Here is a 24,151-nt window from a genome sequence, read left to right on the forward strand (position 1 = left end):
TAAGGCAGGGTCGCGAGACAGGCGTGCCTCTAGTTTAGTTAAACGTGAGAGAGCTATAGCACGAGAATCACCCAATGGCGGAGCGTTCTCCTTGAAGGGTAGGGAAACTGTATATTTCCCATTTGCATCTCGTCTGTGAGTATCGACGAAGATCGACTCACAGCGCAATTCTTCTTTTGTAAGATGTGGATGTTCTGGTATGGATTCCAATTCCCAGAACTTTTGAAGTTTCATGTCAAGTTGGCAAGTACTCAAGTTGACACTAAGTCGTTTCATACTGTCATATGAAATTCTACCACCTAACATATAACCAAAAACGCTGTTGATGGCCACGGGTGTGCCCGGTGGACCCTTGATATTATCTAGTAGCAGTATGCTATCCAGATAGTCAGATCCCAGTAGCAGTTCAACGGGCCGCGTCGAGCGCAGTTCTGGGTCCGCTAAATCAAGATTTTGTAGGTGTGGGAACTTCTGAATATTCCCAATTGATTTAGGAATATTCGCAGTGTAGCTTGTAAGGTTAGTTAAGATAAGAGCTTCGATGTGAAGCTTCGGCTCGGGTTTGTTGTGAGGCGTGACCTCGCACAACACGTAACCACGTGGTTGGACTTCGCCACCAATGCCGGTGAGAGTGGTACTCGTCTGCGCGGAGTACCGCGGCAGGCCGAGACGTTGGACGCACGACTCAGAAATGAGCGTGGTCTGCGCTCCTTGGTCCACAAGGGCGCGAACGGATCGCGGCGAGTAAGGCCCCTGGTTCAGGGGTCGTAAATTTACAAGCGCAGTCGTGAGTAAGACCGTACAGTTCTTACTCGAAGGGTGCTCCGTAGCTCCATGTAATGGAGTGGGCGTGTAGGTTTCCGCTACTGAGCGCAACTCAGGGGAAGACGAAGACTCCGTAGTCAGTAAGACGTTTGGAGTGGGCGCATCTTCATGTAATGAAGAGTGATGCCTTTGAGTGCAGACGCGGCAAGTATGGCGCGACTTGCAGTCTTTAGCATCATGGCCAATAAATAAACAATTGGTACAAAGTTTATTTTGTTCCACGAAATGTTTTCGTTCCTTTAAAGTGAGCGTATTAAACTTCTCACATTTATATAAAGGATGTGAATTGTCCTTACAATACGCGCATTTAATTTTAGTTAAATAATCCACCGCAGTTGTAGCATGTACACTCATAGTACGCGAGTTACGCGCAAACGAAGAGTTATTATTGCGCGGTGCATTATATTGCACGTCGGAGTGCGCGCGAGTAAGAGACATCGCACGCTTTCCCGCCAAAGCATGGCGCGATGACGTCACCGCAGCTGACCGGGCCGAGCCGGCCGCTCCGCCAGCAGCAGCGAGCGCGGTCGCCGCGCGCTGCGCAGGCCCCGCGGATGTACTTGAAGTACGCGCGGACGCGGTCATCACTTCAGATGCCGCTAGTTCCTTATCGAGGAAATCGAGTAGTTCGGTAACGTCAGGAATTTCACATGAAGTTTTTAATGATAATTCAAAACGTCTACGAATATGAGGTGTGATTTTGCGTAGCAAAATATTTAAAAGTACGAAACTCCAGTCGTCAACTGGTAAACCTAATGATTTCAAAGCTGTAATATTCTCGTGATAACAATTCACCAAGTTACGTAAACTTGATTCAACATTTTTCTCGTTAACTGACTCACAGTCAAAAATGTTGTCAAAGTGTTTTGTTGAAATAATTCGTTTGTTTTCATAACGCGAAATTAATACCTGTAAGGCATTTTCGTAATTAGAATCCGTAACAGGAATCGATTTGATAAGATTATACGGTTCATCTTTTAAAAACAATAACAAATACCGGAAGCGTTCGACATTTGTTAAAGTGACGTTGTCATGTACAAGTGATTTAAATAAATCATAGAAAGCATTCCATTCAGTTAGAACACCTGTGAACGTTTGAAGCGATAATCGCGGTAAACGAATATGCGATTGATTTGATTGCTGAGCGCAGCAACTCGCATGTGACACCCCATTAAATCCGCCGCAGACGGACGTAATGCTTTGTTTACGCTCCTCTTTAAGCGTATCTAAGGCAACTTGGACCTTAAAGTACAAAGAATCGAATTGATTTCTCACAGCTAAATTATCATCGCGGTTGAATGACTCATTCTTTGCCGATAATTTTTCAATTTTCGCTTGAACTTGGAAAAATGATTTTTTAATTGAGGCTAACTCTTTAACTCGAACTCGAAATTCGGCTGCATTATTCGAACAATCTACAATTTTTTGAATATTGTTAATAGCTAAATCACGTTCGAATGTCAATTGTTCAATCTCCATAGCGGTCATTTTGTAAGAAATTGAGTTATTATACTGTGGAAAATAATAACGTTATCACGAGATAAGAGATGATTAAACTTGTTAATCTGTATAGTAGGTATATACGTTATGTTAAGCTATAAGATTTATAAAATGGCTAGGTACTAGCAAACATGTTAGTTTGTTTGTAAAATAGTTATATAATTTGTCGCAAATTAAAAGTAAGTTGTAATTATTTAACATGCAATGTTAAATACAAAGATAATATTTCCCGTCGGTAGAACCCGAGCTAAAGAAATTTGAACTCTGTGCCGTACGCAATACGAGCGACAGTTTACTCGATACTGTTATCGCGACAGTAAACGATATTGTGGTTTTCGGTACGTTATACCAGAACCTTAAAAAATACACTTAAGTACGTAAATACTAAATGTAATGTAATGTACGTTGTACAAATAAAGAAATAAGTTGCAACAAAATATATTTAGACCTAGGTATTAATTAGTACTAGGCAAATGACTCCACGCGCGCCGCTGTAATATCTACCGCCCGGTTCTCGGAAATTATAGACGAATGTAATTTCGCCAAAAGTGCTCAAAACCATATAAAACTATATATAATTAGAATGATCTCGTTGAGATCTAACTGTACGTATCAGTATTTTTGAGAAATATTGCACGACGTTGTCGGAAACTCGATATTTTTAATTGTAAGCGGAGGTAGGTTCTCGCTAACTTACGAACAAAGGGAAAGGAATTTACTTGAAATTACTTTTGTACAGCACAAATAATACGCATAAAACCGATACCAGATAGTAATATCCGGCTCGAACACAATTATGTCGAATAAATGACTAGCTTAAACCGTGGGGACTCACCTGTGACGTGGTCTGCAACTTCCTCAGGGGCCCCTGGTTTGGTTCCTTCGATGGTGAAATGTCGTTATCTCACAGGCTGGCGTCGGGAGACGATTTCGATTTATGCTGTACACTGTGTCAATTTGATTTTGGGTTTTTCGACTCAAGCTTCGACGGAGCGAGCAGATATCGCGCGTTTCGATTTGGAGATCGTTGGCAAGAGAGAATGGCAACACTCGAGCTTCGGTGTTGCGCGCTTTGAGAAAAGCGTTCCGTTTCAGGCTTATCCCGTTTGGAATATGCTAGTCCATGAAGTATTCATTGATTTAAAAATAATAAACGAAAATACGTAGTATTTGTGTGTACATATACAAAAGTACCGAACAGACCTCCAGCACCACGTACTGCTGCCCGTCGCCGTCGGCCACGGTCACCAGCTCGCCTCGGCGCAGCTCGTTCGACGTCAGACCGAGCTTCACCATGTTGTTGTCGTCCGAGTCGTTTGGTTCCTCCTGGGGGTGTAGGTTTTAGTTAGGAGTTTTGAAGTAGTAATCAAAGGTGCTAAAATAAATAAATATTATAGGACATTATTACACAAATTGACTAAGTCCCACAGTAAGCTCAATAAGGCTTGTGTTGAGGGTACTTAGACAACGATATATATAATATATAAATATTTATAAATACTTAAATACATAGAAAACACCCATGACTCAGGAACAAATATCCATGCTCATCATACGAATAAATGCCCTTACCAGGATTTGAACCCGGTGCTGAAAATATTTGCAAATAAAATAGAAAATAGGTGCAAAGAGGGCACTACTCAATATATTGATAATTCTTGAAAAAAAAATACATTGAACTTTTGTTATTCATTCGCAAACGCATTTAAATACAATATAAATAAAAACGTTTCACAATTTCTCGAGCTCCTCTTTATGCTCGTAAAATTCGTATTTATAGCTAAATATGGGCTGCATAAAATACATTTCATGTTCTAGTATTTATACTTTAATTCGCTTTTATTCATTCGCATCGCCAAAAACTATGTTAAGTTTTACTGTCTCACACTGAAAATCAGAAATTTTGCTCAATAATTTGTTATTATTTTAGGAACCAATGTCGTGTTTAAGAGAAATGTTTTAGGTATATCAATAGAAGTAAATTGTGTTCTAAATACCTAAAGTTACCGTGGAAAACTATAATTGTGAATTTTGTTTTTAACTCGCTAAGCGGCATTAGCGTTTTGTACATCAAGAGGCACTCATTTTAATTTTATTTTGTAGAAACTAGTAAAATTGAATTCGCAGGGCAGCAATTGGGTACTTGACACATGTTGAATATTATAACAAAATTTAGTTAAATGGATAGAAAATGAGCCATCCATTATAAAAAAGTGGAATTTAAAAAAAAATATTGAGATTATAAAAAAATACAAAGCTCCGACATCTCAAAAAAAAAACTTTTTATTTGTCTTTCAATAATAGAAAAGAAAATTATACCATTCGATTCCTTACATTTTATTGAAAAATAAATTGTATGACAACTATACACATGAGCGCAATATTTCAGGGTCAAAATGACAATTTCCTTGATCTTCCATACATTTAGGACCGACTTATATGATGTGACGTCACATCACCTTATCATTTTGTTAGAGGCGTTTCAATCGTCGAGTGCGAGCGTCAGACTTTAACTCTCATTTCTGACCTTTGTGTTGCTTAAATGCCATGAGTCCTATATAGACATTTGATCCTCAGGAAAATCGAGATCGTTTGACATTATTTACAAAAAACAGTCAAGTGGCCAATTGATTTTTAAAGAATTGAGGCAAAACCTTTAAGTCGAACAGACAAATCATACACACATATTTCTCATTGACACTCCCACAGCTGAAACCCAGTTAAGAACACCTCAAACGTTATCAAGCCGTTTTAGAAAATAAACATACATACATACTTTTAAAATTCGTGTTTCATCGTATGATGAAAGGACAATATGTGTCAGTAAATAAAGTTTCTGTTAGTAAAAGAAATATTCGCAAACGCTTGCATTGATACAGGTGACGAAACTTATGTTCTGTGCGGTAATTGGTTAGTAAATAATCACAAAAGCCTTATTTCTCTGCATAGGTTTTACAATATTTTTAATGTAATTTTAAACGGTGTGTCTCATGAATACTGAAGCCTGGGAAGTTGGGATCAAGATTTTACAGAAAAATATAATGGTCTACGACTGTAGGCATACTTAACACATTTACTTCCGGGAACCCACCTAGTGGGCGCTCGTGAACTTTGTTCAGATGGCGGACAACCCGCTGGGCGGGTTGTTTTGTACGCAGCTATAGACCACCGGTTTCTGGGGTAGTGCGCCGTTTTTTGTCTGGCAGTGAATGTGTTAAGAAACACATTTAGAACATGTCTTCTTCACCAATTCAACGAAATCTAAAAATGCTAAAGTTCTACAAAACCTAGTATCCATTTTACAAGCTTTTATTTAACTTGCCCTGTTAGTATGTAAGTTAGTTAGTTAGTGTGGGTCAAACTTTGAAAGCTAAATTTGACCCAATTCCCGATTGAGCTGAAAATGTGCATTTTAACTTGTCGATCGGTTTGGCCTAGTGGGTAGTGACCCTGCCTACGAAGCTGATGGTCCCGGGTTCAAATCCTGGTAAGGGCATTTATTCGTGTGATGAGCATGGATATTTGTTCCTGAGTCATGGGTGTTTTCTATGTATTTAAGTATTTATAAATATTTCTATATTATATATATCATTGTCTAAGTACCCTCAACACAAGCCTTATTGAGTACTACAAAAATACGGTTGATTTTTACTTAATATTTTTTTTAGTAATTAGTGAGTTGCTCGTCACCTAACGATATGTACTGTAAAACGTTGTACGATACACGTGCGAATAGGTAATTCCTACTCTGCGCACTTGTATCTGGTGGGGTCTGGTTGTTTCCTATAAAGTTTCAAGTCATAATGTATTGTTTATCCGCATTTTCGTTAGCCATAATTTAGTTTTTCTCACAAACGCAAAACTTTTCAGGATTGCCATAAAACAAACCTAACCTAACCTATCTATAGGATAACCTAAGGAAATTCCTGAAAAGTGAACGGTTTCAGAGTTATGACTAATGATAATATGACTATTATTACATTATGACTTTCGATAATTATGCGAAAGAAAGGACACGGGACCCGGGTACGTCCTTAAACTACGTCCACAAGAGAGGTATGGGCACTGTGAATGTCATCTCGCTTAGTGTGATAGGGCACAGCCAGTGGATGTCATTCCAGATCTAGAGCAGAGCACAACTGGTGAAGTACCACCTTACAGAAAACAGCAGCCAAATAACACTAGACCCTACTCATAGTGTTGTGTTCCTGCCGGTGAGTAAGGTTGCCAGAGCTCAACGAGGGTGCGGAGTGTTAGGGTCGGCAACGCGCATGTAACTCCTCTGGAGTTGCAGGCGTACATAGACTACGGAGACTGCTTACCATCATGCAGGCCGTATGCCTGTTTGTCACCAACGTAGTATTAAAAAAAAAAGATCCGATCTGGTGTTACCTGCGCGCGCGGCTGCATGTACTTGATCTTGCGCTGGCGGCCGATCTTGAGCGCGAGGGCGCGCTCGGTGTGCCCCGAGTCCGGGTCGTGGATCGCCAAGTGTCGGATCAGGTTGCCCTGTTGGTCACAACAAATATCAAATATCAAACATTTATTCAGCAAATAGGCCACAGGGACACTTTTACATGTCCATTTTTACAAACAATCAATAAAAAAAAAAAAACAATTACAAATATCGAATCGATGAAATAATAAATACTTTATTAGAGATGTATACTGTTTCTAAATGTCAAATAAAATAAAACCATAAAATACTAAAATAGTTTAGAGATGTTTAAGTCTCTAAGTGTCAGAGATAAAATATAAAAAAAGATATTAAATTATCCTTAGAGATGTAGAGGGTCGCCAAGGCTTGAATTCTTATATAAATAATTAAAACACAAAAAAATTAAATCAGACAAGAACCGAATGAAGTGTCTCACGTTAATGTCACTCAAAAGTAAAGTTACATACTTTAACATAACCTGTACCCCGTGTAAGCTTAAACAACGTAATTTAAAAAAAAACGATTTCAATGGGTGAGACTAGTGAAAGAACAGTTATTGTTGATTATTGATTTCATACAATTAAATTAAAAAGACAGCGTCCTACGCCTAATTATGTCGAAAAGGAGGTAACTTTTTTTTTGTCACCGCACCCACCTTGACACATTTCAGTGGTGGCATCATGGTTCCATTTATATCACTTGTCACTATGCCCGTCACTTTCACACTTACATACTTGTTAGAACGTGACAGGCATGGTGACAAATGATAAAGAGCCGACCATCGTAGCCCTACTGATTTGTATAAAAATGTGCCTTGAAAACCTAACAGCTTTACAAACATGCAAAGAGGACAAATTGCCAAACGTGAACTATGCATCGTTGAAGAGTTCCGTTCTGTTCATCATCAGCAGTTCCACTTCATCAAATGTCACTTCTACAAACATAAATACTTGATTTGTTGATGAAAATACAAAAATCATTATATGTATGCCTTTCACATTTGAAGAGTTCCGTCGATTCCTTAGGGATCCCTTCATCAGAACTGAGTTTTAACATAAACGGGACCAATCTGTATATATATAGGCATGGAAGGCACAGACCTATTCGGCATTCAGCCACGATTGAAAATTATGTAAAAATATTTTAAACAGCACTTAAATTAAATATTTTTAAACATAAACAAAAATATTAAATTACAAACAGTATTTTAAAAGTAAAACTCGTTAATGCTACTTGGTTTGTATGAATAAGTGACATATTTTTTTTAAATATCTATAACACCCTAGGGAGTTATACCTTTTTTTACAACCCATAACACCCGCGGGAACAAAATAGGCCTTTGTCCTTGAGTACACCTGTATGAAATAAGATCTTTTTCGGGCAAGTGTGATGAAAAGAGACTAAATATATTAGAAACGAGGACCAACCTTGTGCGCAAAAGTGCGTTTACACTCGTGGCAGGCGTGAGTCTTCTCCTTGGGCGGCTTGGGCACATAGTCCGGGTTGTGGTACAGATTCTGGTGCCGCCGCAGCAATTGCTTCTGACTAAACAAAAAAAAAAAACTTTGATAAAAATGTTTACAGTACATATGGTGCTACTTTATAGCACTAGTGCGAAAATTAGCATATTACGTTACTGTGTCGAACATTTAAAGGGCCATATGTACTGTAAAACGTTGTACGATACATGTGCGAATAGGTAATTCGCAACTCGTGCCGATTAAAAACACTCCCTTCGGTCGTGTTTTAATATATCGCCACTCGTTTCGAATTTCCTATTTTTCGCACTTGTATCGTAATGTACTGTATGAGATATGGAAGAAAAAGACATGCTGCGCCGACCCCAAATGAATGGGATAAGGGCAAGCGAATGATGATTGACTTTGACTTAGTAGGTCCAGTCAACCTAGGCAACCATAGACTGGAGCAACTTTTTAATAAGGCAACCTATTACAGTTAGATTATATATAAAATAATCTATTATTTGATATAATATCCGAATAAATAACAAAAAAAAGTAAAACTGAGTATTTATCATTTATTTCTTATCACAAACAAATTAATAACAAATGAGGCAGATTCCTTATAACGTATCTCCTACTATACTGAATCTGTGTATGTCAAGTACCGGAAGCTCTGGTCGCACTCGGTGCACACGAAGGGCTTCTCGTCGGTGTGCTTGAGCATGTGCGACTTGAGGTGGCGCAGCATGGTCGACGCGTACGGGCACAGGTCGCACTTGAAACACTTCTCCCCTTCGTGAGTCTAAAACAACAAAGGACACTATCAGTAAGCAGATACTAAGTTTAATATAATGTAAATATTTTTACGAATAACGCGCACTTTTTACTTTTAAATTTGTTGGTTTAAATTTATTTAAGCGTATGGTGTAACAGTGTAAGCAATATTATAACTAAAAGCAGGACTTATTATAGCCTTTTTTTGGTGTTATAACACAGTCTCAGAAGCACTTTCAATTGAAAATAGTTATTTGTTTTACAAGGGGGCAAAGTTGTTGTTTAACCGCTCGTGCTAATATTGATACCCGAGCAAGCAAAAGATTCCAAAATTGAATCGAGAAGTGGAATCTTGAGCGTTGCGAGGGTTTCAAGGCACGAGGGTTAAACAAACTTTGCCTCCGAGTGAAACACAACATTTTCACCACACCAACGCGAGTAAAATACTAACTATGAAATACCAACAAAAAAACAAAACCAAATCAAATACAAATGAACTTAATTAAAAATTTATCATCCAAAATTATAATTTTAAAGTAAATTCTACCAGCTAACATAAGGAAACGACTCAAATTTTGCATCTGATTACTTTGCCCCACATGTGGATAAAATGCATTTTTCTCATTAGTTTTTGAACAATCAAGAGGGCCTTTACCAGTTGGTGTGGTGAAAAATAATATATCTCCTTTTGACTCACAATCAATCATACAATCTATATGACAAACTGGGAATAAATTCTGACAAAAAATATTCGTGACTCTGAGCAGAAATAACTCTTTAATATTCTAATTTCTCAAAAAAGTTATATGCATTTTCTGAAAATGGCTACACACAAACGGATTTAACCATAAGAGGCTTGAGAATGCAAGTCAAAATTAAGCGACGGTCTGTCAACAAATTACATTTTTCATGAAAAACACCCTATCAATCATAATATTTGCTCCCTAAATGTGACAACGAGGGAAGCGAGAAGTGAAAAGCGATCCATTACAGCACCTTTTTTTTTATACTACGTCGGTGGCAAACAAGCATACGGCCCGCCTCATGGTAAGCAGTCTCCGTAGCCTATGTAAACCCGGCCCCCCTCGTTGAGCTCTGGCAACCTTACTCACCGGCAGGAACACATCACTATGAGTAGGGTCTAGTGTTATTTGGCTGCTGTTTTCTGTACCTTATTGTGTAGCTTGCAGGAGTAGCGGTCGGGGAACGTTTTCCCGCACCGCTTGCACTTGAGGGGCTTGTCCGAGGTGTGCAGCTTCTGTATGTGGATCCGGAGGTCAGTTTTACGTCCGCACTTGGCTGGGCACAGCTCGCATCGGTACACGGGTTTTTCTGCCACTGAAATAAAAAAAAAACAACATGAGTATACTCATGAACTATGCCAGTTGTCATAAACTAGGTGAAAAATAGTTTGTAAATCGGCAAAAACCAACCCAAGTGTAGTATCTCTGTTTGAATCAAAATGCGATTAGGAAAAATAACTTTTATTGAAAGCTAATTATTACGCTAGTACATTCAGTTATAGCACAGAACGAAATAGGCCCTTGACAGCCCATCATAGACAAAACTCTTCTCAAATGTTGCAAGCAACAAATATTAAACATAAAGTTTACAGCTATGTTGAGACTTGTCTCGAACATAATTGGGCCGGGCAAGGTGAGCTAATTTACATTAGGTAGAGATCGAAAACAACAATTTAACAAGATATATACAATATTTCGTCAGGAGATAAAGGACACAGCTTTGTATTAGGTCTGACATACAATTTGTCACATTTCAACAAATTTTTCAATTAAATTTGTACTGTTTGAAATACTACCAGATTGGTTTATCTTGCCACCAACAACATAGCCAAATAAGGTGCTTTGCAAGACAAGTCCTTCAGGCAATTTGATACAATCATTTAATAATGAATTAAAATAAATATCACTTGCCAGTAGCAATGAAATTTCTGATGGTTCATTAAAGTTTTCATCAGAAAGTTTGACATGGCTTGGAAACTTTAGTGCTGAACAATCAACATATTGTGGTGGCAAATGTGCCGTTACATCTTTTACAACATGACAGCTAACCTTAAATTTAACATCTTGATATTGACAAGACTCCACAGTAATAATTACTGACCTATCCATAATGATGGTCTGTTTAGCTACACCAATTATATTTTCACATTCTGCCACAGTGGAGAAACCCAGCCTTTCTACAAGAGAAGTTGTGGCAAAGGATTCACTTGAGCCAGTGTCAAGCAATGCACGGCAGTAAACATCACGGCCAAATTTATCAACAATTTTAACTTTAATTGTGGGTAATACCTTTTTATTAGATGTTTTCTTGACACATGTCAAAACAATAGATGCTGCCACTGGTTGATTGGCACCTCCAGCATCCTCTGTATGCAAAAGGGTATTATGATGACCCTTACATATCTTACATTTGAACTTGTACTTGCAAGGTTTATCTGAGTGAGGGTTTATACAAACTGCACACATCTCATTCTCCTGCACAAAGGCCAAGCGGTCCTCGACGGAGGCTTCCTGAAATTTCACACAATTATAGATTGCATGGCCAGGTTTAGTACAAAATTTACAACCAGGTAATGATGCTACAACATTAGCAACCTTGGGGTAAGATTTAAATTTAGAAGTACCTACATTATCATTTAGGATACTCTTTTGAGGCAAACTATCCTCTAGCGCCATAGCACGCCTTTCTAAAAATGCAATAAACTCCGACATCGTTGGAAGAGTTTGTGGGTCTCTCTCTAAATGGAAAGCCCGGCTAGTATATTGATCTAGCTTTCTGGATAATATAGAAATGAGCAACATATCCCATTTATCAACTGGTTCCTTTAAGTTTCTAAGTGCATGCAGATGCTGCTGCACTTGTGATACAAATGACCTTATAGAGGCCGCAGTTCCCTTAGGCATACATGGGATGTCTAAGATAACATATATATGGCTTATGATTAGCCTAACATTATTGTCATATCGCTTTTTTAACAACTCTAATGCCTCCATATATGAGACATTGACTAAAGGCAAATTTACAATGACAGATAGTGCTTCATCAGACAAAAACTTTCTTAGGTAAAACAACTTCTGTACATCTGATAATGTTTTGTTTTTATCAATCACTGCTATGAACATTTCATAAAAGGGTTTGAATAGGGTAACATCCTCACCATTGTACACTGGTATGTCAACATGGGGTAACTTTGAAGAAGAGACACCAGCAGCTTGAACTGTATCTGACCCTCTTAGAGACCTGAGAGCCTCATTAATCTTCGCTATTGTGTTAAAGTAGCGGTCCTCAAAGTCACCTGCATCCTCTGTGTCCTTGTCATCAAGGCTCAATATGTCCAGTTGGATTCCCTCGTAATCTTTGAGGGAAGAGGCTAGCTTCTCTTTTCGAGCCTCCAAAGTATCAAGAGAGGCGGAATTTAAGGTATTGGGGTCGTTGACAAACTGCTCGATGCGAGTCATAGTTGCCTTGACTTGGCCGCGCATTATTTTTAACTTCTTGAGCTCCGCCATTGTCGTATTTCACGAAACAAACGCTTAATACTATTTAAGCACAAACCCGCACTTTGATAAAACAACTTTGTTAATAATCGCAGCTGAAATATGTATATAAACACTTGCAAAAGTTGCAAAGCCCGTGAAGAAAATTCCAATTGAGCAGACGTCACTTTTTGTTGGAAATAGGCCACAAACATAAGCGCCTGCAGTTTTACTACATGCAACGCGACGCAGCGCGTGAGAGTAAATCTCGACTTTTAGGTACATCTACTTGCCATATATACGCGGCTAGCAACGTTCCATGTTAATCTTGTTTTAAAGTTTTTTAATATATTCTTTTTGTTTTTCCCTCAAAACTCGTATTATTTCATCAGGTTATGGGCCGCCCCATGCCTACATAGAATAACAATTGAAAGTCAAAGTGTTTTTAAAGTGAAATAGTTAAAGTAAAATTTCAAGTCATTCTAACCTAAAACGGGCACCAAGTAGGATTCTTTTTCAGTTTAATATCAAGTGTAATACATTATAATGACGTCTAATAATGGATTATTGAGCATTGAAAAATTGTCTGGAAGAGAAAATTACGCCACTTGGAGTTTTGCAGTAAAAGCCTATTTGCAGTTGGAAGATTTATGGGAATGCATCGAACCAGAATCCGGCAAGTCAGTCGACGCTAAAAAGGATATTAAAGCTAAGTCAAAACTTATTTTACTTATTGACCCCATAATATATGTGCATGTTAGAGAGGCACAAACATCCAAAGAGGTGTGGGAAAACTTAATGCGAGCGTTTGAGGACTCGGGCTTGACTCGGAAAGTGGGCTTGCTAAAAGATTTAATAAATACTACGCTAGAAACAAGTGCAAGTATAGAAGATTACGTAAATAAAATAATGTCATCTGCACATCGTTTAAGAAATATTGGATTTAAAGTAGACGATGAATGGCTGGGAACGTTAATGCTAGCGGGATTGCCAGACGTATATAAACCCATGATTATGGCTATTGAGAGTTCCGGAGTAAAAATCTGTGCCGATTCCATTAAAACAAAATTGTTACAGGAAGTAAAAACTGTGGAAACAACTGCATTTTACTCAAACTCCAGAAGGCAAGACAATAAAAAGTCTGATAAAGGGCAAGGGCAAAGTAAATCAAAAGGACCAAGATGTTTTTTTTGCAACAAATATGGACATTTAAGCAAAAACTGTTGGCATAAGAAAAATAAATTAGATAATAAAGATAATGGTTTTATTGCAGCTTTTTCAGCCACCAGTGCCACCACACATAATGACTCGCTGAACTGGTACGTAGATTCGGGCGCGTCGAGGCACATGACGTTACACAGAGAATGGCTTGAGGACGAAAGGGCACCACCTGTAACAAGCATCAGAATTGCTGACAATAACATACTCAAAGTACAGAGTTGCGGAGATGTAACAATCAAAGTACCTGACACACAAGGAAACATAAGTAAAATACAGGTAAGAAATGTCCTCTATGTACCTGATATAGGCACTAATCTTATATCTGTCAGTAAGACGATTAAAAGTGGCTGTAAAATTGAATTTGATGAAATTGGCTGCGAAATAATCAATAAACAAACTGGTTTAAAAGTAGCAGATGCCATTGAGATTAATGATATGTATAAGTTAAATACAATAAAAGAAAAAGTTCATGCCATGCCTGCCGCGGTTGCTGATGATGACAATTTTGTTTGGCATCAAAGAATGGGTCACTTAAACTTCAAAGATATGGAAAAAGTTCCAAATTGTACTACCGGTGTAAAATTGTCTCCGTGTAAAGAAAATATAACATGTATAAGTTGTATTGAAGGAAAGCAGACTAGACAGCCATTTCCAGGTGAAGGCTCCCGAGCAACTGAGTTGCTAGAAGTCATCCACTCCGATGTATGTGGACCGATGCAAACTGCATCACTTGGAGGTGCCAGGTATTTTGTCACTTTCATAGACGATTTTTCACGTAAAGTATATGTATTTACCATGAAGAGTAAAGCTGAAGTTTTTGATAAATTTGTTGAATATAAAGCAAGAGTTGAAAATGAACTTAATAAGAAAATTAAAACTCTAAGGACAGATAATGGCAAAGAATACGTAAATAAAATTTTTGACAATTATCTCAAGAAATTTGGCATATTGCACCAAACTACAAATCCATATACGCCGGAACAAAATGGATTATGCGAAAGGATGAATAGAACTCTTGTTGAAAGATCTAAATGTATGGTACTAAATGCTCAATTACAGAACAACTTCTGGGGCGAAGCAGTGGTCACGGCAGCGCACATTATAAATCGTTCGCCGACGAGAGCCCTTTCCTACGTCACTCCAGAAGAGGTTTGGACAGGCAAGAAACCAGATTTAAGCTACATGAAGATCTTTAGGTGCAAAGCGATGGTTCACATACCTAAAGAACGCCGCCAAAAGCTGGATCCAAAATCCCGTGAGTTGATTTTTGTCGGTTATAGTGACTCCGTAAAGGGCTACCGTTTCATAGACCCTAAAAATAAGCAAACTATAACAAGTAGAGATGTAGTATTTCTCGAGGCCACTGTAAAAAGAAATATAATTAATAATGAGTCTGCTCCTGAAAAAGAAAAAGTAATTAGTAATGAAAGGAAAGATAGTACACATGAAGGAAATGTACATGATGATACATCTGCACCTGAAAAAGAAAAAAAAATTAGTGATCAAAGAAATGATGTTACACAGGAAATGAGTAAAAAAAAATTGTCACACAAAAGGGAAGAATTAAACTTACCAAAGCCTAAAACAGTTTACTTACCTTTACCTGAAGAGAGAGAAGAGGATGATGATAATAATAGCGTTGGAACTGATGAACTGAATAGTACATTTATAAATATTGATTCGTCATCGTCACCTACATCAGTTTATTCAGATCCTAATGATGAGTCTTATATTCCTGAAGAGAGTATTGAAATTCCACAATTAGATAGGAATCTTCGACCGCGACGTCGAGAAGAAATATATGAAGCTGATCCTCCACAAGATGATGCATCCTTTATGTGCATGAACAGTGAATCTGCAATGAGTATTTTAGATAAGGATCCGCAAAGTCTTTCTGAAGCGCTACAGAGTAATAAGGCAGAACAATGGATACATGCTATGAAAGAAGAGCATAAATCACTGCTTGATAATAATACTTGGACATTAGTTGATTTGCCTAAAAATAAAAAAGTAATCCCCTGCAAGTGGGTTTATAAAACCAAAACAGATGAGAAGGGAAATGTATCAAGATTGAAGGCACGATTGGTTGTAAAGGGCTATCAACAGAAAAAGGGCATAGATTATCATGAGATTTATGCACCTGTGGTACGTTACACTTCTATAAGATACGTAATTGGTTTGGCTGTAAAGTATAATTTAAAAATTCATCAAATGGATGCAGTTACTGCATTTTTGCAAGGAGATATTGAAGAAAACATTTACATGTCTCAGCCACCATACTTTGAAGAAGGCGACAAAGTCTGCTTACTCAAAAAATCCATTTATGGTCTTAAACAGGCCAGCAGACAATGGAACAAAAAGCTCAATGCAGCTTTATTAGAAATAGGAATGTCACGATCCAGAGTAGATCCTTGCATATATCATCGTATAGTCAATGAAAAAGATATATTGATTCTGACAGTTTATGTGGATGATTTACTATGTTTTTATAACAACGAAAAATCTGTCAAGATGATAAAGAAGAAACTGAGTACAAAGTTTCATATGAAGGATTTGGGTGAAGCTAAATGTTGTATTGGTTTTAGAATTACTCAAGAAAAATCATTGAATGAAATGTCTCTGGATCAAACTATGTATATAGAGAAGGTACTTACTCGTTTCAATATGAGTGACTGCAAACCAGTGCATACGCCGTGTGAAGCTAATCTGCAACTGAAAAAGGCTGAAAATGATGACGATGTCTTAAAAGATATCCCATACCAAGAGCTGATAGGGTGTCTCTTATACTTGTCGCAAGGTACCAGACCTTATATAGCCTACATTGTAAATCAATTAAGCCGATTTAACAATAAACCTACAGCACAGCACTGGATGGCAGCAAAAAGAGTTTTAAGATATCTGCGAGGTACACAAAATTTAAAACTTACCTTCAAGAAAAATAATGCCAATATAGTAGGCTACTGCGACGCAGATTGGGCGTCAGATACTGAAGACAGAAGATCCTGTTCTGGATATGTCTTCACTTTTCAGGGTGCCGCCATTAGTTGGTGCTCTAAAAGGCAACCTACAATAGCTCTCTCGAGCACTGAGGCGGAGTATATGTCACTAGCTACAGCAACACAAGAAGCCATCTGGCTCAAACAATTGGAAGAAGATTTTTGGCCCACCATGTCAGGTATACCAATTGTCATGTTTTGCGATAATCAGAGTGCTATTAGCATTTCAGGTGATGACATCTACCACGCCAGAAGCAAGCACATCGATATACGCTACCATTTTGTGAGGGAGCGTATTACCAACAAACAAATCTCCGTTCGCTACAAAAGCACTCAAGATATGTTGGCCGATGTACTGACAAAAGGGTTGCACCGGCCGAAGCATCAGACATTCTCAATGGCAATGGGTTTGTGCCCAGAGGAGGGTGTTGGAAATAGGCCACAAACATAAGCGCCTGCAGTTTTACTACATGCAACGCGACGCAGCGCGTGAGAGTAAATCTCGACTTTTAGGTACATCTACTTGCCATATATACGCGGCTAGCAACGTTCCATGTTAATCTTGTTTTAAAGTTTTTTAATATATTCTTTTTGTTTTTCCCTCAAAACTCGTATTATTTCATCACTTTTGACAGCCAAAAGTCACTTTTACCGCCAACTCTGTCAAAGGCACGCACACACGCATCGACCGATGATCCGTACTACCAACCTTACAATCTAGTCCCACCTGAGTTGACAACCTTGTCAAAGCAAAGTATTCTCGTTGTACCGCTCAAATAAATCCGCCGGTACTTGCACAAAAATTCCTTTGTGCCGACGAACGGGAACTTTCCTGATGATTGTTGCAGCACGGAGTTAAACGATTTCAGGATAATATCAACCGAAATCACGATGATAAATTCGCCCAAACAATGGGTTGGGCGAGGTTGCGGCGGGCGGCGACAAGATATAGCAAGTCACCTTCGCCCAGCCAGCAAACGAAATACGTAGTAAAACCACGAAATCACTGATTCTAAACTTTTAAAAAGCTCGAAGGACCAACAATCGCATGTTTGAATCAAAATGCGATTAGGAAAAATAACTTTTATTGAAAGCTAATTATTACGCTAGTACATTCAGTTATAGCACAGAACGAAATAGGCCCTTGACAGCCCATCATAGACAAAACTCTTCTCAAATGTTGCAAGCAACAAATATTAAACATAAAGTTTACAGCTATGTTGAGACTTGTCTCGAACAATCTCTCTTCCAGGCATAGTACGATTTATCGACCACATACGCGCCATTAGAATTTCAACTTTAGCGTTCCGATTTAAGGTTCAAATTAGATTACACTTTCAGGAAATGTTACTTGTCTTCAAATGAATCATCAGAGCTGGATTGATTGGAATATATTTGGATTTTTTGGGAAAACCTTGTAGATTGGTGCGGCCTGGAAAACGGGTATACACCTGTATCTAAAATATGGACATTTCGTTTAGCCAATGTTTTGATTTTAAACGTTTTATATCGGAAAAGACATCAGAGAACCTAAATTAGAAACTTGAATTATTTTTGATAAAAAGGGCAGGAATTCGCCATATGCAATAGCTGATGTCTATACACCGTGTTTTTTTTTTGCGTTAATTTCAAGGGTGCATTCCTGAGCTTAAATTAAGTACCTTTCTCAAAGACACCGGTATTCTAAGTAACTCCATTTCGGAGATAATCATTATTTTATTTTTATCTTATAAAGCCCTTACGAGTGTGTACACTTATCTTAGGGCCCGTTCACATATTGATTAGTGTTTAGTACGGGTTAATACATTTGCTACTAAACGTAGGTACTATCTCGGACGATCGATGTTCGAAATGACATTGACATGTCACAATTTTCAATTGTTTGAATGAGATAAATGTAATGCCCGTGCAACAACAATGCTATATGCAACATTTAATTACTTTTTATAACAAAAAAAAATTCTAAAATAATATTAAAAAAAATTTTTTTTTTGGAAAATAACTATGTCATGGAGTTTCCTTAAACGTACTTACCAATACCCCGAAGTTAACGGAATTCAATAAAAACACGGTGTATATATCTTGTTGTGTTTGTAGCCAATATTACAAAAACAGAACTCTTTACGCCAGATTGAAGTATAATTGCGTACTTGACTCATGTTGAATATTATAACAAAATTTAGCTAAAGGGATAGAACATGGGTCATCCATTATAAAAAGGGTGGAATTTAAAAAGAAATACTAAGATTAAAAAAAAATACAACACCCCAAAGTCTGAATTTTTTTTTTCTAACTATCAAAATCAAATTGAAAAATAACTTGTATGACAACTATATTCAAAAACGCAATATTTCAGGATTAAAATAGCAATTTTCTTGATCTTCCATACATTTTGTTAGAGGCGTTTCAATCGTCGAGTGCGGGCGTCAGACTTTAACTCTCATTTCTGACCTTTGTGTTGCTTAAATGCCATGAGTCCTATATAGACATTTGATCCTCAGGAAAATCGAGATCGATTGACATTATTTACAAAAAAACTGTCAAGTAGCCAATTGTAAATAGACGTAAAGCCTGACCAATAATATATGATCACTTGATCACGCGCAATGTTGCGGAATTTCACTGGAACTAATTTTTTCATACTAAACTGAACTGTCATCCTATACATGAGAATAACAGCGCCCTCTTGACAATGATCATATATTCCTGGTCGGGCTTTATAATTGGAGTATCTTAGACATTTTATTCTTAGATGGTTAATCAATTACGTCGTTGGTTACAAGACGTAACCCATAAAACCACAGTAGGCTGGATGAAGTGGAGACAGTAGACCGGTGTTATGTGTGATAAAAGAATGCCTTTAAAAATAAAGGGTAAATTATATAAAACTGCAGTACGACCCGCCTTAGTTTATGGAACCGAATGCTGGGCATCAACAAAACAACACGTTCAAAAACTACATACAACAGAGATGCGCATACTTCGCTGGTCAGCTGGAGCCACCCGGAAAGATAGGATCCGTAACGAATACGTGAGAGGCAGTTTTAAAATCGCTCCTATTGAAGAAAAGCTGAAGGAAAAGCGATTACGTTGGTACGGCCACGTGCTCAGACGGTCTTCAGATCACATGGTACGAGTAGCACTGGATCTACCAACGACGAAACGAGGCCGTGGAAGACGTCCTGCTACTTGGCTGACAACGGTCCAGAATGACCTGAAAAATACAAATATTGACGCCGGAACTGCAACAAATCGTCCTGTGTGGAGAAAGAGGACAAGGAGAGCCGACCCCAGGCAATGACAAAAGGCTTAGGTTGAAGAAGAAGAAGAGATGGTTAATCAATTATTAGTGTCATATGTCATATGACATAATTCTGGTAAATGTTTATTGCAAATATAATCCATATACAATCTAATGATAATACAAATAACATTACATACACAAAAATCACTATGTCTAAATTTAAAATCTAAAAACCAAACGCATGTACATAAAAGTCAAATAAAAATTCTGGTAAATAAATTATCCTAAATTATTTTACCGTTGTGTATGAGCTTGTGGGCCTTGAGCGAGTTGGACTGCGTGAAGCACATGTTGCAGCTGTCGCACTTGTAGGGCTTTTCTCCAGTATGTGTGCGCAGATGTCGCTTCAACTTGAACGTGTCTGGGGAGGCGTATGTGCAGTCCGGGCACTGGAATAAAATACTTATGTTAGAGGCAGGTTATTTTGTCTGAAATATATATAGTAAAACCACTGTACTACTCGATTTTTTACTAAGGGGGGAAATAGCGTCTCTCGAGCTCGTCTAGCCAACTATATTGCTGCTCGACGCAACGTTGGCGCAACTGCGCAGCGACGCCATTTTCCATAGCGCTGACCAGACGCCGACGCTCAAGACGCTAGCGTAAAGTGTGACGTGTAACACAAAAGTATCAAATACTTATATTCAACATAACTTAGCTGATCTACACACCGTGTTTTTAATTTCAAGGGTGCATTCCTGAGCTTAAATTAAGTAACTTTCTCAAAGACAACGCTATTCTAATTAACTCAATTTCGGAGATAATCAATAATTCATTTTTATCTCATAAGGCCCTTGCGAGCGTATACATTTACCTTAGGGCTTGTTTACATATTGATTAATGTTTGGTACGAGTTAATACATTTGCTACTAAACGTAAATACTATCTCGGACGATCGATGTTCGAAATGACATTGAGATGTCACAGTTTTCAATTGTTTGGTTGAGTTAAATGCAATGCCCGTATTACAACAACGCTATATGCAACAATTAATTACTAAAAAAAAATTTTTATTTTTTTTATTTAACTATGCCATTTAATTTCCTTAAACGTACTTAACGGTACCCCAAAGTTAACGGAATTCAATAAAAACACGGTGTATATATATGTGTCCCTGTCCCACACTGATGGTAGCGATAGTAGTCTTCATAATAGGAAATAATAAATGTTAGTACAGCGTATACGGTAGGACAGGGGTGTACCTGCTAGGGTAGGACAGGGGTGTACCTGCTAGGGTAGAACAGGGGTGTACTTGGTAGGGTAGGACAGGGGTGTACCTGGTAGGGTAGGACAGGGGTGTACCTGGTAGGGTAGGACAGGGGTGTACCTGCTAGGGTAGGACAGGGGTGTACCTGGTAGGGTAGGACAGGGGTGTACCTGCTAGGGTAGGACAGGGGTGTACCTGGTAGGGTAGGACAGGGGTTTACCTGCTAGGGTAGGACAGGGGTGTACCTGGTAGGGTAGGACAGGGGTGTACCTGGTAGGGTAGGACAGGGGTGTACCTGGTAGGGTCGCTCGCCAGTGTGACACCGCACGTGTCGCCTCAGCTTGGACAACTCGACCGACGCGTAGTCGCACTCTGTGCACTTGTGCGGCTTCTCGTGCGTGTGCCGGTAGCGGACGTGGCGTACCAGCTCGCCTGTACGACAATAGTACATTACGATACAAGTGCGAAAAAAGGAAATTCGTAACGAGTGGCGATAAATTAAAACACGACCGAAGGGAGTTTTTTAAATCGAAACGAGTTGCGAATTACCTATTCACATGGTATCGTACAACGTTTTACAGTACATATGGCTCATTAAAGTTTCGACATATGCACGGAAAGTGCTCATCCCCGCACGCGTGCAGGAATGTAGCACCATATGTACTGTAATAGTACATTACGATACAAGTGCGAAAAATATTCGCACATGTATCGTACAATGTTTTACAGTACATATGGCCCTTTAAATGTTCGACACAGTCACGTAATATGCTCATTTTCGTACTAGTGCGGTAAAGTAGCACCATATGTACTGTAATAATACATTGTGCAACGAGGGGTGTAAGTAAAATATTGGACACGAGGGTGATAAGGAATTAAAGACCCGAGTTTGCAATACTCTTACCCCCCGAGTTACACACAATTTTTCATTACACTTGCGAAGAAAAATATACATTTTGAGCGAAATAATTCTTATATACCTACGTTGACATTTCAAAAATTCGTCCGCCATGTTGTCATTTTTTGACAAGAATGAAATCTCCATAGGCAGAACTGTTGCAAGTGTCCAGCTGTCAGCTATAGATAAAAGTTCCAAAACTCTCCAGAGTAGCGCTAGAGTAGCTAAGAACCTAGGCGTTATTGACGGAGTGAAGTGCGCTGTCTATGATTTGTTTTTTTTTTGCAAATATTCTAGGTATTGTAGCGCCACCTATTTAAGGTTTTTTAACAGACACTTTTTGGTACATGGGGATTTCATTCCTTACCTACCTTCCATATTTGACAGGTTAGGCATTGAAGGCACAGACCTATCGGTTAACTGGAAGAGATCCCATACAGGGATAAGTTCACCTTTGTTGTATTTAATTTACTCTGTAACTTTGTTTTTCGTGTTTTCTATTTCTATGTACAATCAACACATACATACATGTATACATACATACTTATCTGGCATTCAGCGACGATTGAAAATTGTGTAAAATATTTTGAACGCCTATTAAATTAATGAAAGTAAATCTTTTTCAACATGAAGATGATATAATTCTGTTCAGGGGTTTCATTAGGGACTCGCAGAAGAATTTCCCATTTGTCGTTTCCAGATGAGTCCAGTTGAGCGAGCCTCCTTCTCAACTGATCGCCTCCATCTGATGAGGCCGCCCTGACCGTCTCCTGCCAGGCTATTGCCAGCGGACACCATGGTTTTATTTTTTTTTGGACAGGTGGTTGTCCGGTCTACGAAGCATGTGTCCGATCCATCGCCATTTCCTTATAAGCATTTCCTGGCATATGGATATGGGACTTTTTTTAAAAACAATAATATTAAATTACAAACGTCAGTATTTTAAAAGTAAACCTACATGGTTCGTATGAATTGACTGGACACTACAATGTTCCAAATATTAAAGACCTATACAGACCTATACATATACTCTTCAGATAACGATGATGGTAGTTTTTATAGCCTCCCACCCCCTCTGCGTGATGCTCTTAATAGTCAATTGGCTGATGTCCCTAAAAACTTAAACATCATACATATTAATGCGCAAAGTATTCCCGCTCATTACAATGACTTTTTAACTACTTTTGATCTAACCGGAATACATGCTATCCTTGTCTCGGAATCATGGTTTAAACCTTGTCTGCCTTCAACTTCTTATTCTTTGCCGGGGTTCCATTTAATTCGAAATGATCGCATTGGTAAAGGTGGTGGTGGTGTGGCCATTTACCTTCGGTCACATGTTCCTTATTCAGTAATTTCTGCTTCAACCTCTTGTCTTAATACCGCTGAACACCTTTTCATCGAATTGAATATTTCTCATACAAAAATTCTCCTTGGAGTTTTTTACTCTCCCTCTCTCCATATCGACTATTTTTCTTCTTTCGAAAAGGTACTCGAAGATCTCATACCTTCTTATAATCATCATGTTATCATGGGGGATTTTAACACTTGCCTTTTGAAAAACGATTCACGCTCAAGGTCTTTGAAATCCCTCGTGGAAGCATGTAATCTTACTATTTTACCTTCCAATGCCACACACCACTTTCCCAACTGTACCCCTTCACTTCTTGATCTCACTCTTGTTTCATCTCCCTCCCACGTTGCAAAATACAGTCAACACTCTGCCGATTCCTTCTCTTACCACGATCTACTTTTCCTTTCTTACAAAATTCGTCCTCCAAAAGCCAAACCGAAAGTTGTTCTTCAGCGTAATTTTAGTCGGCTTGACGTCGTTAAGCTTCTTGAAGATGCCTGTAAAATTGATTGGGGCGTTATCGATAACGCTGGCACTGTTGATGAGAAAGTGGCGGTTTTTAATTCCCTTCTCATTGAGCTCTACGATGTCCATGCTCCAATTCGGCCAATCAAAATTAAACATCTACCAGCTCCTTGGCTTACCGATGAGATTAGAGCTTTAATAGTGAA

At 38.5% G+C, this 24,151-nt stretch overlaps 2 protein-coding genes and 1 long non-coding RNA gene across 3 annotated transcripts in view; all 3 read right to left on the reverse strand.

The window, feature by feature from the left end:
• Positions 1 to 24,151, reverse strand: part of LOC133534074 (transcriptional repressor CTCF-like) — a 40,735-nt gene that overhangs the window by 12,560 nt on the left and 4,024 nt on the right. Inside the window, exons 2-8 of the mRNA XM_061873168.1 lie at positions 21,524 to 21,660; positions 20,260 to 20,410; positions 10,172 to 10,338; positions 8,892 to 9,028; positions 8,191 to 8,308; positions 6,718 to 6,834; positions 3,529 to 3,651 (exon numbers count right to left, since the gene is read on the reverse strand). Coding sequence (XP_061729152.1) covers positions 3,529 to 3,651; positions 6,718 to 6,834; positions 8,191 to 8,308; positions 8,892 to 9,028; positions 10,172 to 10,338; positions 20,260 to 20,410; positions 21,524 to 21,660 — 950 coding nt within the window. The remainder of the gene's footprint in view (positions 1 to 3,528; positions 3,652 to 6,717; positions 6,835 to 8,190; positions 8,309 to 8,891; positions 9,029 to 10,171; positions 10,339 to 20,259; positions 20,411 to 21,523; positions 21,661 to 24,151) is intronic.
• Positions 10,360 to 12,672, reverse strand: LOC133534073 (uncharacterized). The gene is made up of 2 exons (XM_061873167.1): positions 12,182 to 12,672; positions 10,360 to 11,534 (listed from the first exon to the last, which is right to left on the reverse strand). Exons 1-2 carry the CDS (start codon positions 12,531 to 12,533, stop codon positions 11,491 to 11,493), a joined length of 396 nt encoding a protein of 131 aa, XP_061729151.1. The 5' UTR covers positions 12,534 to 12,672; the 3' UTR covers positions 10,360 to 11,490.
• On the reverse strand, positions 13,748 to 15,556 carry LOC133534075 (uncharacterized). The gene is made up of 2 exons (XR_009801970.1): positions 14,941 to 15,556; positions 13,748 to 13,890 (listed from the first exon to the last, which is right to left on the reverse strand). It is a non-coding gene; the product is annotated as an uncharacterized LOC133534075 (long non-coding RNA).

The sequence above is a fragment of the Cydia pomonella genome, unplaced genomic scaffold (assembly GCF_033807575.1).
Source record: "Cydia pomonella isolate Wapato2018A unplaced genomic scaffold, ilCydPomo1 PGA_scaffold_48, whole genome shotgun sequence".
NCBI classification, from domain to species: domain Eukaryota; kingdom Metazoa; phylum Arthropoda; class Insecta; order Lepidoptera; family Tortricidae; genus Cydia; species Cydia pomonella.

What these genes read in the sequence shown, in the direction of transcription:
- LOC133534073 (XM_061873167.1), bottom strand. Translation starts at nt 12,533, where the DNA reads ATGGCGGAGCTCAAGAAGTTAAAAATAATGCGCGGCCAAGTCAAGGCA. An exon ending in TGACATACCAGTGTACAATG is followed by an intron (nt 11,535 to 12,181) that starts GTGAGGATGTTA and finishes GTGAAATTTCAG; the next exon opens with GAAGCCTCCGTCGAGGACCG.